This window comes from Apodemus sylvaticus, chromosome 5 (genome assembly GCF_947179515.1).
Source record: "Apodemus sylvaticus chromosome 5, mApoSyl1.1, whole genome shotgun sequence".
Taxonomy (NCBI): domain Eukaryota; kingdom Metazoa; phylum Chordata; class Mammalia; order Rodentia; family Muridae; genus Apodemus; species Apodemus sylvaticus.
Genome location: NC_067476.1, coordinates 118,913,417 through 118,933,324, shown reverse-complemented (window position 1 = coordinate 118,933,324; position 19,908 = coordinate 118,913,417). Strand labels below are relative to the sequence as shown.

General features: G+C 41.5%; 1 protein-coding gene across 11 annotated transcripts in view; it reads right to left on the bottom strand.

Moving 5' to 3' along the window:
• Positions 1–2,180: 2,180 nt before the first annotated feature.
• The window catches only part of Plcb4 (phospholipase C beta 4), a 361,630-nt gene continuing 343,902 nt past the window's right edge, over positions 2,181–19,908 (bottom strand). For all 11 annotated transcript variants that reach the window (XM_052183720.1, XM_052183729.1, XM_052183724.1 and 8 more), the window contains 7 exons: positions 18,495–18,570; positions 16,692–16,867; positions 14,100–14,201; positions 9,156–9,213; positions 8,659–8,745; positions 5,743–5,779; positions 2,181–3,768 (listed from right to left, as the gene is read on the bottom strand). In XM_052183720.1, coding sequence (XP_052039680.1) covers positions 3,680–3,768; positions 5,743–5,779; positions 8,659–8,745; positions 9,156–9,213; positions 14,100–14,201; positions 16,692–16,867; positions 18,495–18,570 — 625 coding nt within the window. In that variant the 3' untranslated portion in view covers positions 2,181–3,679. The remainder of the gene's footprint in view (positions 3,769–5,742; positions 5,780–8,658; positions 8,746–9,155; positions 9,214–14,099; positions 14,202–16,691; positions 16,868–18,494; positions 18,571–19,908) is intronic.

The following is a 19,908-nucleotide window of genomic DNA, read 5'->3' as shown; positions in this document are numbered from 1 at the left end:
ATTAAGAACCAGGGCTCTACTCCAAAGGAAAGAGCTGAGATAGACTTTAGTGAAGTAGCAAAATACAAACTCAACACACATCCATACTTTTCCATATACCAGTAGGAAATATGCTGAGAAAGAAACTAGGAAAAAAAGTCATTCATAATAGCCTAAACAAATTCCCTAGGAATAAAATCAGCCAATGAAGTGAAAGAATTCTGCAACGGAAACTTTAAGATACTGAAGAAATTAAGATACTGAAGAAGATACTAGAAGATAAATCTATCATGCTAATGGCTCAGCACAATAAAATACTGAGAAATGGTTATCTTGCCAAAGATTCGATGTAGTCTACATTAATATATTAAGGCTGACCTTAAAAGAAACAGAATAAACACTTCTTAAATGCATATAGAAACAACAAAAATCACATAGACCCCCCACACACATACAGACATAGAGACACAGACACACACACAATCAATGAAATCCTGAGCAAAAACAAAAACTAAAACCTAAAAAAATAAAAGCAATTCGAGGGTTATCTCAGTTTGATTTGAAATTCTACTGCAGAGACATACATGAAATATGTGATATTTGCACAAAAACAGACACGTGGATCAATGGAATGCAACAGAGGACCCAGACATACATTCATAGATCTAAAAGCACTGGATTGTTTTTAACAAAAAGACACTCAGTCTAAAAAGAAATCAAGTGAAATTTTCAGAGTCGAAAATTGAAAATAAAAATTCCTATATACAGAAACAAGATAACAGCAGAAACCCAGGTAAGTTTTGTGGCTTAGTAAAACCAAGCTCACTTTGCATTTCTTAGGACTTAGCGCCAGAAGACATCAAGGACCCTGGATTTGTGAGGCTCCATTGTATTAGAACAACTATACCAGACATCTAGACAAAGGTAGTGTCATGATAGACGAATCTAAGGTGGCACAGCCAATGTCCAGCACATCTGTATAGACCAGAAAAATGGCTGAAATGAACAGCCATGATGAGAACAGCGACAGTGATGGTGGTAAAAAGGCTCACTTTACAGAGCTTTAGAGGAGGGCATTTAGACAATGTCTGGACAATGGAAAGACCTGAAGCTCCTCCCACCTAGCAGAAGTCAAGGAGCTTCCTTTGTAGCCAGATATCAACTAGAGAAGGAGGTCTTAGGAGCTCCTGGAGGACAGTGCTCTGAACTGGACTGGGCACTAGAGCAGTATGCCCTGAAACACAGCAGTGTTCTTAATGCTAGAAGAGAATGAGTCATTTCAATGGTCAAGGATTTTTTTCTTTAATAATTATAGAACCTGGGTACATAAACTTGAAAAAATGTGTCTGTATCTATATCTGTATTTCTGCCACATGTATGTGGGTGTGTACAGAGGTAGGAGGGGTCAGATCCCCTGGGGCTGGATTGACAGCTGGTCATAGGCCACCTGGACATGGATACTGGGAATTCCAGTCCTGGTCCTCTGTAAACACATCAGGCACTTTTAGATGCTGATCTACCTCTCCGGCAGAGAGCAAAAGTCATAATTTTGTTGTTATTTTAGATGTGTTGAATTTAATATTCCAATAGACCCTTTATGTCTCAAATACTTAAAAGTAATCCGGGATAAATTAAAACTGTTTTAGGATCTAAAACTGCAAACTATAAATATTTTCCATGGTATAGAATGAGGGAGACCCAGAGATCACATGACCAGAAAATGGGAAACTAGGAGCCTTCTGAAAAGCAGAGGAAAGTGGCTATTGGTGACTCCTGGGCAGGTGACAGAATGACAGCAGCCTGGAGCTCTTGGAAGAAGTGCTGGCTTTGAGGAAGAGAAGCTAACAAATTATTTTTGAAAACTGGCAATCCCAATGTGAGTCAAATGGGATTTTATCAAATGGGATGTTGGTGCTGAAAATATGCAGTTTCATTCCACTTCTTTTTCAAAGAAGAAAACCAGGAATTGGACAGAGTACAGAGCTATTATGAGCTATTCGACTCATAACTATAAAGGAAAAAAAAGCTCATAAGTTCTGCATGTTCTGTATGTAGAATCCGTGTATTCTGTGTCAGCTGGCGGGACCATAAAGGGGATATGAAATAAAGCCCGTCTTTGAAAATAATGAAGAGAGCATATATGAAGAGGCAAAGGTTTTCTAGAAAGCATTGTGGAAGCAAATACTCTGGTACATGTTACATGTGTTTTCATTTTTTTATTAGAGAAGTTGTACATTGAATTTCAGCCTTCATGGTATCATAATCTTCTCTGCCCTCTTCAGAGGAACACACAGAATCTATTTGTACAACCATATACAACAATTAAGTTGGCATTTTGCATCCTAAAATCAGGAATCTGACTCTTTCCAGACTAGCGGGTCTCTGCACGCTCCTCTGGGTTTGGGCAACACGACTTGATCTCGGCTTTACGCGTCACCTGCAAGGCAACTACAGCAGGCGAGAAGACCATGCAGAGTAACACGGTAGCAAATCGTTTGGATATTTAACAGACATAAAAAGGTTATTTCCTGATATGAAAGTCTGAAAATCTGCATAAATATTTTTGTGTAAAATTAAATTAGTTATGTATTTTTCAAACTAGAACTTGAAGTATCAAGAATGCCCACATAATTCATATACACATATATATAGACTTTTTCATTATGCTAAAAGTCTTGATAGTCAAATAATATTCTGTGCCATACATTTACTTAACCAGTATTTATTTGGTGTTAGGTTAACTGTGTCTGAATGGGTTAGTCATAATTGGTGCTTGTGCATCATGCAAAACATTACATATATGATTCCTGTTTACTAGTCTTGTCGTGTGGTAATGTTTAGATGATTTTGCGCTATAACCGTGAGAATTAAGGAGTATAAATACTTTGTACATGGTCACATTTACAAACATTTTCCAATAACCACTTCATGATCCTTATAGTGTATAGTGAGTTGCAATATGTGGAATCTGCAGAAGCAATTCCTACAAAGCAGTGTCAGCTGTAAACTTTCTGAAACGAGCCTGCCGAGTCCCCCTTGGAGCGTTGATGAGCTTGGCACAGATACACCATTTTGTGTCTCTATTGTCCTAACGATTTCTGCAACATTTACAGGAAGTTAGCATCTTATGGCATGGTAAAGACATGGCACTTACTGATGAGGTAACTTAGGTGTAGAAAATTCTGCAAAGTGATTTGTATAGCAGACCACCACTTCTGCTAATGAACTGTATGTAGACAGAGTTGTTTCTTCTAGTGCATGCGCTTACTATTAAGTTACTAATGCACTAATTTTTTTTTGTAGCAGCAGCCCAAACATGTCCTAACGCACCACAAAGCAGAGTTATTATCACCAAGCCCACTGGCTTGTGATGCTGTCTCATAGCAAACATGTTTAAGTTGTGTATCATGGTTCAACTCTGTCAGGAATAGGGGATCTCTCTCTCTCTCTCTCTCTCTCTCTCTCTCTCTCTCTCTGTGTGTGTGTGTGTGTGTGTATGTGTACATAGCTACTTTTGGTTGGCCAAAGAAATTCAATACTCAAATTGTTAAATAGAAGAACGTTTGGTCATCCCCAGTCCCTGTGGTTTCAGGTAACGTGGTATCTATACATAAAAGAAACAAAAGAAAACAGCTTTTGTCTGTGGAGTCTGTGTTCAGAAGCTGTGCATGATCTTCTGGTATTCCATGGTCTCCCAGCTTCAGTTTGCATTCTGGAGTTTCATACTACTGTTGCTGGTCTGCGGTCCATCTCGGCTTCCAATTTCACCATCTGCTGCATCTCCTTCGCCTACAACACCAGAAACACAGCCTTACACATGGAAATTCTCTTCTGCAGGTACATAGTGGCTCTAGCTTCTCTTCCTGCTAAACCTATGCTTATTATATAAATGCCAAGTGGACTGACCGCCTCAGATCTTCTAGGGTTTTTTTTTTTTTTTTTTCAGAAATACAGAATCTTGGAGTTTGCTTAAGATCTCCAGAATCTTAATGTTTATTTCAATAGGATCTTGCAAGAAAATTTAATGGTACACAAAAATCTGAGAAAATCTGGCCTACAAATTTCTGCAAAAACCAAATGAAAAGAACTTGAGCCAGATACTTAGATGATTTCAAATCAAACTGTTTGATTTAGTGTCAGGTGACTTTGTTTGGATAATTCTATTACTTTCAGAATAGCATTGCTTACATACAATTAATTTTTCAAGCAGCCTGAAGTTTAATTAAAAGTAATTACTTCAGAGCCTATCGATGGGAACAGGAAAGGTAAGAGCATGATGCTACACAGCTTTGGCTAGAGTCCTACAAACAGAACATTACAGGAACAGGCAGGATGCCAGAAATATGACTATCCAAACTCTGGTCTCTTACTTCTCTGAAGTAATTTACTTTTTATGGACTGGCAGGATATAAGCTGGGATGAATTTAATATCATGAATTAAGACAGTGACTAAAGCAACTGACTTATTCGAAAGGGCTATAGAAGCAGGTTCTAGGGACGGGCATGGGGAAATCAATCAAGTGGTTCAACTTTGATTTACTTTCCAAACACGCCCTAGATGCCCAACCCACTTGCTTGCACCATTTGAAAGGGTAAAAAAAAAAACCTTCCTCCTTTTGTCAGTGATATACCACTGAAACAAAGGACAGGTAAGAATGGAAAATGACAAGGAAAATTCTGAAGTGCCATGATATTACAGTTCATGTCTGCTTTGATATTCCAGCTAAATGGAAGATCAGAGGAAGGGGCTGGCCAATTCTAGATCATACTACAAGCACCTAAATCTCCCACATGAAGTCCCAGAACAAAAATCAATTTGTATCACAGACAATGCAGTGCTGTTATTATTATTTCAACATATGGCTTTCATTTTCATTTTAGTGAGGGTAGATATAACATCACTAACGAATTTTAGATCCATGTAAATTTGGGGCTAATGACTCCCTCTACCCATATAATTTTCAATGCCTGACATACAGTAATACTCACAAGAAAATGGAGAAATGGAGAAAAATATACAAACATGAACTAATGACACAAACAGTATCCGTGAGAGATGACAGTGACACATTTTCAGCACTGGAAATTAAATGACTTGGTGTTCTGTAAACAGTAATAAAAGATTTCCTACATTTTGGCCCCTTTGCATTTAAGGATTCTATTGAACATGATATAAAATGCGTAATTAAAGGCCATTAAAAGATTACCCTGAGAGCTAAATTGTTACACAAGCATCATGGCCATCCATTTCTATTGCTTGGGATCACTTAGCAGATGTCTGGTTATTACAACAGACATCTTTCTCAAAAATATTTTGCTTCTGTTTCCAATAGTCAATTATATAGTCACCTTATAAGGGGTGACTAGCCATAGGCAGACAGGACTTTACAGAGAACATGGCAAAAACCATTGTATTATAACATTTCTGCACATAGACCACAGCATCACATCATTGAAAAGCACCAACAGACATTATATAAAAATAATGTTCTTGGTCTTGGTTGTCTTCATGGTAACAACCCAAATCTTGCATCTGTAATTGGAAATGCTGGCTAAAACATTCCCACAAGCAAACGTGATAGCATTTCAGATTAAGTAGTATGAGGAATTCAAGCATGAAACAGTCAGGGTTTTAAGTCTAAACCCTTAAGATATCAGTTAACTATGACCAGATGGGAGTCATAAATGGAAATCAAACCAAAAATTCTGATAGAGCCAGGAAGGAAAGCAAGGTCTTGCTTATCATCAAAATTTCAGTCCTACCTTGTGTTTGGGACACTGCATGACAGGATTTCAAAAGCTGTTTGTACAAAAATAGTAATGTCAAAATTGAGTCATATATAGAAAACAAAGAAAATAAATGAATACTGAAGTGATTTTGAGAAATGAATGCAAAACCATATACAGAAAAGCAAAAAAGCTAAGAGTAAAACATGTACACTGGCAACAACCTTCCCCAAGCTGAGCTCAACCGAGGAAAAAGGAATAACAAAACAACCGATGCCTACTAGCACAATGTGTGCCGCTCTCCTGTGAGTGGGGACAGAGCCTTAGCTTCTGCCGAGCCCTTTCCCTCACTCTACTGAATGATAGGGTTGATGACAGATATTAATTTTTAAGACTTAAATGTGACAGTAATGGAATCATTAAATGTCTGAAATGGTACATGTCAAGACAGATGAAACACTGAGTGGTGTGAGGACTATGAGAAAAACTAAGTCACAAGATTACAATATGTGTACATATCTGTCCTGACCCTTGGAACTCTAAGTGACCGATAAAGGAAGCCAGGCTAGAAAGTGCTTTACAAAGGACAGGATTCAGACTCAAGACCAAACTGTGTGAGTCCTTTAGCTGTTTCTCCCAATGCTCATGACGGTGGTCTGGTGAGTTACATAGATCCACTAGGCTTTATTTTGGGGTTACAAAATAGGGGATATTATATGGATGTTTAAATTAAAGCATTTTTGGTTTACACACAAGGAAGAAACCTGAGGCTTAACAAAAGGTTGGAAGATTGCTTTAGAAGTCTGGGATTGTGTGAATATGGTGACCTATTTTGCTGAAGGAATGTGTACTTGACTTTGAATGGAGTTATGTTACACAGCTTCACCTTTGAATTTATGAGGAAGCAAGGGGATTCCCTGCATCTCTGCACTGTGCATAGGAGAGTGTTATAGCAGACAGAGGGACTGAGTGTCCAGTGCTTCTTGAACTTCATGTTAAAAAGTAGACTATCAACATCCAGTGTTTAATTTGTTATGCAACAAGAGATAATATTACACTTTCAAATTAAAGCTTAATGTAGAAATTCAATTCCCAATTCTACATTTGCTGGAAGCTTCTATTTGAATGTCTTTTCCTTGCATATCATTACATTTTTACATCTGAATATTTTTCATGTTCAGTGCTTTCTTAAGTTTCTGTGACTCAAAAATCTCACGTTTGTGGGTGGTAGATGTTACTTATGACATATTAATAGGTAATATATGAGTTTGAAGAACAAAAAGCCTGCATCTTTCCAACATGATCCAATCAATACAACTACCAGTAACCCAGGATTCTAATGAGTCTTATGTAGTTCAAATTAGCCACGTATTAGTATAACACTCATAGTGATTCCTTTATTATGCTTTAAAAGTAGCAACACCTGGAAACTGTATTCTCTAGCTATGTAGTGATGAGCAATTTTTAGCACATTTACATTCTTTAGTCAAACTTGTTGCTAAGCAACACAGTAATATCTAAATAGTTTCTTAATTTAGATAGTTAAATCCTAAGCATACCTTGCCTTTCACCAGGCCCTTCTTTGAAAGGAGATTCTAAAGCCTCTCAGAGATGCTCATCCTCTGCTTTCTTTGACCCCACCCCCACCCGGCCCCTGCCCAAGTGAGTTCTGAAGCTTTGGAGACCATGGTGGCTTTACCCTTTCTTATAGTCTCATGTCGCCTTAGGGACACATACTGAGAAGGGCTTTCAGGACAGAAAACATGAGCTGCATGATGTGTCCCAGTATGCAATGTACTTATGAGTTGGTCGAATGAAGTGGACTGCTAGGACCAAACATGTGAACTGTCTCTCTTGAGGACCTGGGCAGTATTTATGACTAGAACTGACTACTGAACTTAATTCACACCCATAAGAGGACTGAGTTCTGTCCAACAGAGAGCGAGGACTTGAAACCAGAAGCTAGGTTTGTTACCTAAGCTACAACACAAAAAATGACTTTGTGTTCCTTGCTTAAGGACCTTTTAAAGTATAATTCGTTCTGAAGTATTCTTCAGGATGAGCTATTAACTCTGAAAAAATCTTAGCTAGGATTGCTTTCTAGAAGGGAAAAACGTAGAAGAAAAATGCAGAATGATTATTTCTACAAAAGCTCTATGCAGTTTCTAAACTGTGAAAGCAATCAACAAAGTCCAGCATCTGAACCAAGATCGAAACGGGGACCAAGTGAGAGAGAGGAAATGTGCACCTTGCTGGGAGTTTTAGCCCAGGGAGCTAGAGGTCCAAAGGAAGGCTGTGGGCAGTGGTTCATGTGGGATGGAGCCTGCTACACTACACTTTCCAGGCTCTGTGGAAACAGACTCATCCAGGAGCCTTAACTGACTAAGTGGAGTTTGCATAACTACTGCCCTATACAATTGTTCTTCTCTATTGAGTGTTTGCTCTTTTGAGAAACAAACAAACAAACAAACAGCAAGCAGCTGCTGAGCACTCTCCACTGGGTTGTTGAGTTGTGGGGGCAAAAAATTTAGATCCCACTGTGAGGCCCTGAGAAGAATTTACAAGTTCACTTTTTAGACTGAAGCTGAAAAGAGGTGGTTCTTCTCTTTGGCTTTTATTACACTAGCACCTGCAGGCTGTAAGCTGTAGAGCTGCAAACAAAACAATGAAGAAGTGGTTCCTAACATTGGCTTAAGACCATCACACTTAGAACCCATCCTATCACAGACCGGAAGGACGACTTTGCACTTTTAATCCCTCATAGCCTCTTGCCTCTCCCCAACAAAAGGCACTTCTGCTCTTTTTGGATGAAGAGGAGAAAGTCGAGTAAGTACCCAGCAAGTCTCTCTACCTTCCACTGTATTCCCTGACCACAGGGTTCCTGTGGGCCATGGCACTGCACCCCTGAAGCTGACAGGCTGCCTGTGTCTGTTATTAACACAGGGTGACTACCTGCTCGTTCTGTTTCTCCAGGAATTCTAGGTGCTCCAGTTGGACTTTTTTCAACTGATCCATTTCTTTTGACTGCTTCATCGCCAGCTGGAAAGAAAATGTGATCGATGTCAGGTTGTCTCAAGATTATAAATGATGGATAGCTTACTGGGTTTATAATTTAACCGAGGGTGATCATAGTGTTCAAAATGGAATGAGAAAAAGAGCCTGAAACCCGTTAAGGGCATATATTGGGTAGATCTTTCCGATGTCTTAGAAAATGGCTGAGCGCTTATGCATGACTGGAAGGTGGCATTGTCACCTCCACAAAGCGCTGTCAGTTAATTTCCATAATGATTTTAGTAAGAGATCGCTTTGGCTTTCAGGGAGGAGTGAAGCTGGAATACTTAACGTACAGGAAAAAAAATGAAACTAAGCAAATCGTCTTGCAAGGCTGGGATGCAAGCACAAGTTATATTTTCCAAAGAGGAGTGCTGAGAAAAATGCAGGATACTCACCCTCTTTCTTTCTTCTAGAAACTTTTTAGTGTTGCTGCTGTTCAACTCCCTGACTCGCCTAAAAAGAATGGAGACAAATAACAGTCAGTCCGAGCGGGATTGCTTCACTTAATCCATAAGAGACTGTCTTCCCTCACTTCCTGGAGAAGACTGCTGCGTCCTAGCCCTTTAACGTTTACTTTATCATTTTTCCAAACACACGAAATAGAATAATCTAAAACCACCTGTACACATCACTCAGATTAACCAATTTTTATGTTTCTTTATAATTTCCTATTCCTGTGAGTGTGTGTTTACCTGTGTGAGTTTATTTCCACCACGCATGTGCAGGAGCCCTAAGAGGACAGTAGGTGTTGGAGCCTCTGGTACTGGAGTTCTAGGTTGTGGTTCTGTCATGCTAAATGCAGGCCCCTGAGTCCTGAAGTCTGGATGTAGCCCCTGTGGCCAAGTGATTTCTGATTGGTAAATAAAGATGCCAACAGCCAATAGCTGGGCAGAAGAGACATAGGTGGGGTTTAGATTTCCCAGGGCTTGGGGTATGAGGAGAACCAGGAAGAGAAGAAGAGTGCAGGGGGAGGAAGGAGAAGCCACCATAGGTTAGGAGTCAAGAGAACCTGGCCCTGTGGGCTGGCCAACCGGAGTTAAGAGCAGCCCACAGGAAACAGAGAAAGTAGAGAAAGTAGTACTATGGGTTATTGATAGGAAACTAGATTCTAACAGTATGGAGGGTAGATCGGCCCAGCTCTTGTGCCCTTGTAGGCTTATTGTAAATATAAAGCTGTGTGTGTGTGTGTGTGTGTGTGTGTGTGTCTTTAATCCAGGAACTTAAATAGCAAAGGCGGGGGGCTGGGATTAAATACTTTCTACAATAGTTCTAGGCAGTTGTGAACTTGCAAGTGGGCGCTGGGAAGTGAACTGAGGTTCTCTGCAAGAACAGTGAGCACCCTTAACCACAGAGCCATCTGCCCAGTCCCTCCTCTCCTATTTTTAAAGACAGAATGTTATACATAAAATTTAAACTTCCTCTGTCCTCCTTCACATTCTATTTTCCCCTCTTCCTCTCCTTGGAGGAAGTCCCAAGGCTGACACAGGCTTACTTAGCCATCTCTTAATATTTTTAACCAAAATGGATTGTGTCCACGTGAACTACATCTAAGTGTTCTCAAACTTTCCTGTGTCAAAGACGGAGACTGCTGTGCTCCGAACCTAAGAGTCTGACTCAGTGGGGATGAGAGGGCCCGGGCAGCAGCATTTCTAACGGGATCCCACAAAGCACTGATACTGCTGGCATGCTAACATTTTGTGGTTTTGGGACTTAGGATATTTTTGGGTATATTTCCTACAGAAACTCAAGCTCCCAGACTTGCTTGCTGGTAGGATAAAGACAACTTCATCTTCATCCTAAGGCTTCATCTTACCCCATGGCTTCCGCCCCTAGGTTAGCGCATCATGTTATTTTAACTGTGTCTGTGATCCTAGGTGTGGGGCTTTTCATGACCACTCAGCAGAGAACTGGGTGAATCGCTGCAGTAATGGTGGCGCCCGAGGCTTCTCCGTTTGTGCTCACGGCACGCGCAGTTCTCCTTCTCTCTTTGAGAACAGTACTTTTTTCTTCTTTGAAAATTTATTCATGTATACACTGTAAACTTACTACTTCCTTCCTCCAGCTTCCCCCAGGGCCTGCCCTCCAAGTTCATGTCTTCTTTTGCTATTATTACCGTCATTAATAACCCCCAAATCCAATTAGTGCTGACTGTATTCACGCTGATGGGGGGCTGTCCACAGGGATGAGTGTATTTGTCAAAGCAATTCTCCATTCCATGCAGAGTTTCATGTTTACCATTAGCATTATAGCTGCTCTGAAAATGGTTTGCCTCTGTTTGTTTTCACTTTTCATTCCAGATATCACTAATTCGTGTTTCTCTTCTCCTTGTGATCATTCTTGCTGACAATCTACTGAGTGAGTCATTAGGGTTTTTTTTTCTTTCTATTTTTAGATAGGCTATTACTTTTCTGAATGCTTTCTCTTGCTTTTTTTCCCTCCTACTTTAGTACTTTGTGTGTTCTGTTCTGTTATTTACTTTGACCTAGGATCTTGATGTTCACTTTGGTTTCTACCTTCCTTGAGTGTTGAGATCATTAATTTTCACATCTTTTAAGAAATACCCGTGCTTTTCATGTAAAAGTCGCTATAGTTTCTGTCCATAATAAACAGTGTTTACATTTTCATTTTGTATATAATCACTGATTACTTTTTATTTAACAGGATATATTTTTAGTTTCTATTGGTCTTGATAAGTCCTATAATAAGATTTTAGCTTTAGTCCTTGTTGTATCCTTCCCCCCCTGCAACTAGTTGGCTAGCGGGCACCCAACTCTTCCGATGGCTACCTCCGGCCTTTGTTCTGCGAACAAAGGGGCTCCACACCTCGGCTATCGACACCGCCCCCAGGCCGGCGTTCACCTGAGCTGTTACACTTGTCAGTGTGATAAAGCCAAAGCTACAACTATATATAATATGCTCCTATATGGGTAAGTGCCTTTTTGCACAGAGGTTATTATTACTATTTTAGAAACAGCAATTTGTTGGTGCTTTAGAACGATGTAATTATGGATACAAAATTTCAGTTAATATAATACATATAAAGCAAAATAAAGATAATATTTTTGTGTGTAGCCCTGACTGTCTAGGAACTAATTCTGTAGACCAGGCTGGTCTCAAACTCAGAGAGCCTCCTGTCTCTACCTCTGGAATTCTGGGATTAAAGGCATGCACCCCAACACCTGGCTAAAGAAAGTATTTCTAACGCCTAGCTAATGATATGAACAGCACTTTAAAGTTTAAGGTAATTTGAAACTGAGACTAGTGGCCAGTCCCCTCATCCCAGAGCTCAATATTCTGAGACAGGATGATCCTAATGAGTTCCAGAATAGTCTCAAAAATGTAGTAATGCATTGCATGTAAAAGAAAAAAATAGTTTGTACTCAGCTGAATCAGATCCACTCTGTAACGCATTTGATAAAACACAATAAAGGACTGTTTTGCAGTCCAGTCTTCATGCAGAATTTTATATTTCACTTTATACAGCCTAAAGGAGTTCAAATTTAACACCATAGTCGAAAAAAATCAAATAAAAATAATTTGTATTTATCATGTTTTGAATATTTGAGATTTTGGGGTGGAAGATATATTTCCACGTATATAAGACTCTTGAACGAAGCTCCTTGTCTGGACAAATGTCCAGAAATTGGCACCTTTGAAAAGTGAACAAGAGCCAATGAGATGCTACTGAACCAGTCAGCAAATAGTTGCTGGGACAGATGATTACTGTCCTCCCCTGGACCTTCTTACTGGGAGACACAGATGAACTCCACATGACTGAGAAATATACTGACTAAACAATTAAAAACAGCGATTTATCTCCAGGTTAAAATCACTGTGGAGGGCTAGTGAGATGGCTCAAGGGATACAGGAACTTTCAACCAAGTCTGACAAGGTGAGTTTGTTCCCTGGGTCTGACAGGAGAGAACTGACTCCTGCAAGGTGTCGTCTGACCTACACATGAGCACCCTATGTGACTGTGGGTGCTCCCATATGCTCTCCCCTGCCCCATCTCACAACTACAGCACACTCACATAAAATAAATAAATGCATATAATAAAAAATAATTCACCATGGAATTCTACTTCCCACTGAGGGGTGGGGCTATCGTGTTTAAAAGGCATTTTATAAAACTTTACCATAAAAGATGTACTAACTAGTTGGATGCTTCATATTTTGCCATATCTTGATTTACTATTACCTAGCATCATTTAAGAACTGTAAAGAATAAATAAAACTGAGGCAGTCCTGCCTAAAACGTCAGTATCCGCTGAGCCTCCCATAAGGCCAGGAAGCCAGAGCTGAAGCAGAGACCCCGTCTTTGGGCTGCAAAGTCTTCTAGCAGCCCATGCTTCACAGAGTGACACATGCGCCTGAAATTCTAAACTCATTTTACTCTGTGGTCCCCAAGGGCTAATCTGATTTCTGTGTTTTGTAGAGCAGAAACCAGTCTTTCAGTGGATCTGGCCGTCACTAGATACCATCTCGTTGTGAGCAGGAACCCAGATGTCCATTGTTCCCTCAGCTCTGCCTGCTCTTCTGTTTGTAGAACAGAAGGCTTCTGGGTCCTCAGAGATCGATCATGAGTAGAGGGGTGACTGTTATCTGTGGCCACTGGCAACGCCCCTTTATCAGCAGCATCCCTGCTGCTCTGCCTCAGGTCCTCTTCACCAGCTGTGGTAAAGGCTTGCCCATTGCACCAAGAGCCACAGCCTTCCTCAGGTCTGGTCCCACCCTGCCTTGTCTTCCCTGTCTCCAATGAGGAACTAAGTGACATCTTCCTGGATTCTTGCCTCAGTTTCTTCTTCTAGAAAGGCCACTTAGCCGGAGGACAACCCAGAAAGTCTATGCGGAAGCTTTACAGATAGTTCCTGTTGACAAAGGCAGCAAATCGAGGCATGAAGAAGCCTTCCTGATAACCAGATCCATCTCACCCACAACATGCTGACACCTGAGCAGGAGAGCCTGGCAGAACGATGGTAGGAGGAGTGATAAAAATTATATCAAAATTATTGTCAGGTTTTTCCATATGCTGTGTGAATGTGAATATATTTTACCAGTAGCAGGTATCAGGAAAACACTGGAAACTACTTTACTCTTACAGCGATAATTGACTTCCATAGAAACTGTACTAACAGGACTTTTAGAACAACAGGGTGTTAATAGCTGATCTATGCTGAGTTCACATAACCAAATGTGGAGACACTGGTTCCTGGTAAACTAGAGAGCCCCAGTGAGCACCCTCACGCTTACCTCTCCCTGGTGAGCACCCCTCAAAATGACCTCTCCCTAGTGAGCACCCTCACACTTAACCTCTCCATAGTGAGCACCCTCACACTTACCTTTCCCGTTCTGCCTTATTCTTGATAGATTTATCTTGACTGATGGCTTTGCTATTTTCCATAGAAATCTTAGCCTGATGGGCTCTCATCTCCTTGCTTTCCCTATGGAATAGAAAGAAAAATAAATGAGCAGAGAGGCATGCAGAGGGGCGTCAGAGTCCAGAGAGACCACAGTTGAAGGTCAGTGAGCAGACAGATGGCGTTCTGATGTTTGTGAAGAGGGCACAGCAACATGAATGTATGACTCTTTTTGGCTTTATGATTTATAACATGAAAAATAAAAACCCAAATACAATATGTAACAACAGGGCGACTAGGTTCCCATTCTTTACATGACTGAGCTCATGGAGTTGTTGTGTACTTTGGTAAAGGAGAGGAAAAAGCCCCAGCTTAGGTGACTGGAGATGACCGAGGAGAGCAGTGCCACCTGGTGGAGGCGTGCGTCATGGCCAGTGACTAGATGCTGTATTTCAAAACAAGAACAAAAGAAGCACAGATGTCCAGCACTGTATGGACTCAGTGAGATGGAAGAGACAGGATGTTATAACCTTCACAAGTGACCCTCCTGAAGACCAACAACCCAAGGGCATTAAAGAAGCTATAGAGTTTCAAGTAAGTATAGAAAATAGCAGACCTGTATGTATTTACAGATGACTAATGGTTGTATAAGTGCACAGGTACGTATGTGAACATGTCTATCTTTGATTCACTCATGTGACAATAAAGGCATATGGTTTGGACTATTCAAAGGATGCAATTACAAACAATTTTTAACTTACAGTCATCTCCTTAGGTCTCTGCTTACGATGTACAGGTAAGGAGGCTGGTTACGTAGTCCCAGTGGTTTACTCTACGGGAAGGAGGCTGGTTACCTAGGCTCAGTGGTTTACTCCACGGCAAGGAGGCTGGTTACCTAGGCCCAGTGGTTTACTCTACGGCAAGGAGGCTGGTTACCTAGGCTCAGTGGTTTACTCTACGGCAAGGAGGCTGGTTACCTAGGCCCAGTGGTTTACTCTACATCCAGGGAGATGGGCAATGCTAAGATAAAGCTTTCGTCAGCCACGTTACATCCCATCAGCAGGACATGGAAACTCTGGCAACTGCTCTCAGAGTTTTCCATGATTTCTTGGTAAAGTGCCCCCTCTGCCCCCTCTACCCTTCCTTTCCTTCAAGCAAGAACGCCTACGAATGCCCACTGTATGAATGGCAGGCATTCAGTAAGAACAAAAACAACTACAAAGCAAAATGGACACCGTCTAACAGGCAGTGGAGAAAAGACCTGAGTTCCGCTGTCACTGAGGGCTGCTCTTAGCACAGACTTACTTTTAAAGACAAATTAGCAGCTGGGTTTGTGGTTTTTAAAAATGACTTTCTAAGCAACGAAAAATTACATTTGTGAAATTTCTCTCAGAAGATATCTAACTTTAAGGCTGATAATTTTTCTTCATGTGGTTACAAACGTGATGACCAGAAAGTGCCCCATACTCTAAGATGTGTTGGAAGGAGGGGGTGGAGCCTACAGGCTGACCTTGTAGCACTGCCCCACAGGCTTGCTGTATGGCACATACCCAATCAAAAGCAGTCTTGCAGAATACGAGCTCTCCCATTGGATAAGCAAATGAAGTACTGAGAACTTCCTGGGGTACAGGACACTTCTTGGCAGACCCAGATCATGCCAGACACCACTCACTGGCCTCACACAAGTGCTGGGGGTCTATGGCAAACCACTTTATTTCTCACAGTGGGGTGTCTCACCCAAAGTAAGGCTGGGGATTTTCATAGGCTACCGTATAATTTCTGCAGGTGCCATTTTAAACATGATCATTTTGCTCTATTGGTAAAAAGTTTCTATTTTGTATTGTCTGGTGTAAACCAGCACACCCTGACTGTGGCATACAGCAGTGACTTAATGGGGAGCAGGCAGGCCGCCAGCAAACGGGGATGGAAAGACATGGTCAGCAGACATGCTCTTCCATGCAGGGAGACGTCCAGCACAGCCTCGGCAGTGTTCCTCACATAACATGTGGGGGATAGGCAAATGAGCTGGTAGGTCTTCGCTACCTTCTGAACGAGTATGTCTTCATGAAACACAAGGTTCTAACAATATACAGAAAGGGGGAGGCTCTCTAACGTGCTGCCACTGAGGTGAGAGTCATCCTAGGCGCTCCACCGGCCAGGCTTCTCCCCATGTGTAATCTTCCTAGAGAATTCAGGTCCTTTTTACTCCTATCTCTAACTTACTGCTGAGCTCCAAAACACTCAGAAGAGGAAGACCATTTTTTTGTTTGTTTGTTTGTTTTTTGTTTTTGTTTTTGTTTTTTTAGTATGGAGGATAGCAACTTGCAATCTTCCCTAACTTGATGTGATTGCAGTACCTTCCTAACAAGTGCAAGTCACTGGCAGAGGCTACTTCTTACAAATCAGCTTCTTCACGCTAAGTGTACGGAATACGTCAAATTGGTTCTTGCTTGTTTTGTGTACATGTATACACGTGGACACGTGTACACGTGTACACACACACACACACACACACACACACACGTCAGTCATGTGAAGAAACAAAGGTCTACAGTCCGCTGCGTGCCCCCGCACCTGTCGTGGGAGAGTTTGAGCTGCTGGGTCTGCTGCTCGTGAACGCTGATGAGCAACTTCCTCAGTAGCTCACACTGCTGGCTCAGGTGCAGGTCCCGGATTTCTTGTTCCTCCGCACTGTGAGTGTTGATCATTTCGGACCACTCCTTTGTGTGCTGGGCCACAATCTCTTTGACCTGTTAGGGAGAGATGGGCTGGGCTCATCTGGAATCTCTGGAGTCAGGCACACACTGAAAGCACAACACTATTCATGCCGGCCAGATGACAATTTATGTTATGAACCAATGGACGTGCGAAAAGCCACACAAAAATAATAGACACTAATCACTGTTTTACTGAGCTCAATTGCCACTCTGGCTGCTAAGTAGCTTACGTTGGCCTGGTATTTCAGTGCCTGTCTTTTGTGCCAGTGTGTCTGTGTCTTGGTCAGTTTCAGTGCAGGTCTGATCAGAAAGCAGAGCACCTGCTTATACTTGGCTATCATTTACTCTGTCACCCTCAGTAGACACTAGGGTAGGAAGACCTCCCCTTCTCATGACCACACTTTGTACAAAGTGGCAGCATTGCAATTCTCTTGTCAACAGCTAGAGGCTGCATCTCCAGCTCCTGAAATCTGACTCTCTGACTTGCTCTAGCCAATAAGACAAAGGCAAATGTGTCTAAGGCAGAGGTTGACAAGGTCTTTCCCCTTTTCTATGGGGGTGGCAGGACTGCCCTTTAGATGAGCCAGGGCTGCCCTGCTGGAGCTGGAGGTCATTCAAGAAACACAGCCATTCGGAAGATACACGCCTGTGGATAGAAACCCCCTCAGCTAAGTGTAGATACTTGAGTGAGCCCTCCAAAGTCATGGTCATTACCCATTTGAATATGGTTCATATCTGTGGCCCACAGAATGATGAGATAAAAAGTGGTAGTTGTTTAAAGGCATTAAATTTTGGCAGCTTAACACACAGCCAGAGCAAACTGATACCATTGCCAAGGTCTCCGTTCTACAGGAGGAAAGTATCTGAAACTCAAGGTAATAGTGCATGAAGCATCAAGTCTCAGATCCCAAGACGCACAGTTCCCGCCTCCAACAAAAGTGACTCCACAAAGGAGAAATCTATTTGGAACAACATGAGCCATTCCATGCACACGTTAGCCATGGGCCTGGGTAAAATCACGCACAGCCACGCTGAAGCTGCTCTTTAGAGCTTGTGTTGCAGTTGAGAGCTTTAGCATTTTTTTTTTAAATTTAGAATTTATTATTATTGAAATAATGTTTGTGTTCTTCCAGAGTCTTATCATTTAAGTCTTATAAGGCTCATAACCTCACCCAAGGTCTTTCAATATCCTAGCTTGGGGGAAATCCCAATTCCCCCAATTAGGCTCAACTCTTAGATTATCAACTATCAATTTTTCTCATCCTGAAAGTCCTCACAAAGATGCAGTAAAATGTCAACATGCATCCAGCCCTCAGTCTGGCTGTTCCCGCTTCATGTTTGATGTTATCTTCCTAGGAAAGTATTTTCTGTACTTTCACTGTTTCCTTCCTGCCTCTTTGCTTACTATTTTACTTGATGCATCAGGGTCATCAAACAACGTAAATACTGTTAGTTTCCACACACAAGGCAAAAAGAGACTTCGTGAAGCGGCTCTTCTCAAAGACAGCAAGTCTGAGGCAAACACAAACCTCCTACCCTGTCGTAGCAGTCCAATTCTCACCAATTGTTTCTGATACCAGATCAATCCAGAGTTGCCCCTTGGAAAATAAACTATAAAGCACCTTTGCAAATCACTGTGTGAAAACCGGCGTTTCCTTACCTTAGATTTGTGATCTGTTGTCAGGGTCTGAATTTTAATTTCTGTTTCTTTTTTTATTTCAAGACAATTACTTCCCCTGAAAATATAGAATTGAAAATGTGTGCCAGAAATTAGATATCTTTCAGTTCCCTTGGGCCTCTATAACAACACTTTCTGATGAAGACAATATATTCATCAACTATATCCGGGATGCCATGGCCCATTGGGCAGCGTCCATTTTCCAGCAATAGATTTTTACCTTAGAAAATATTATCTGTAGCATGATTGCACAATTCAACCACAGCACAAAGAGATACTTCAGGCCCAGCAATTATTGCCTTGTGTGGGGTCTGTTGTCAGAGTTTCCATTTTGGTTCCTGTTTTTCTTCAAGCTGTTTTTTATTTATTTATTTATTTCACAGAATATTATTAGGGATGCAAACAGCCTTGAAATGAATGTCTAATTCTTTCATTTTGGTCATAAAGCCAGATTTTTGTCTTTTAAACATGCCAGTGAGGAAGAAAATAGCATTTATTGGCACTGCTTAACAAGGGAGGGAGGCTGGCTTCTTATTCTCCTATGAGTAGAAAATATGTATCAGGCAACTGCCCAGCAGCCATTACAGATAATTTCGGTGCTGATATTTTCTTCTCCACTTTACTGCTGAAACCAGGACAGAATCTCAGCTTCTGTCCTCAGCACGTATGCTCTGGCTTACGCTAGCCCGGCTCACGACCTTGTAAAGAAGCATCCCCTGAGAGAAACACTGCAAATGGGCTCTCTCATCACACCCTGCTCCTCAGTGACCAGCACCCAGCATGCTTCTTCTCCAGTCTGTTATCCAGCAAGCTGAAACGTTCTTCTGGCTTCATTCCAGAAAACTCTCACAGTAAACACTATGATGGCTTTTATTCAGTATCCTTAAGCACCTGGCAGAAGCTAAGGATCCCTGTAACATGAAGAAGTCATGAATGCATAATTATTCCCCTTTGCACATGCCTTATTTATGTTCTGCCTTTGCAGAAGCATTTATTGTGATTTCTCCAACATTAGCTTTTCTTTCTCTGCCTTCCCCACTCACCTTCTCCCTGTCACCTGAAAGATACTAAATGGAAGATTCACTAGAGACAATTAGCCCAGAGTTAGGCAGGAGCACTTCAATCCAGAGCCCTTTCTTTAACCGTTCCCTTGAGTTGGGTATGAAGACTAGGAAAAACTGTTGCAGGCGCTCCTTCGCGGAGGATGGGATGAGGTCTGATGAACCCACATTGTAAAATGAAAGTATGAGAAATGCATTTAACCCAGCCAACTAGCCAATCCACTGAAGAGGATCAACCGTTCCCGCCCCCCAAACCCGCCCCTCACCCCCACCCTGTCCCTTTCAAGTGGCTGGCTGGGGATGTTGACCAGAATCACAAGATATTCTACCATCTA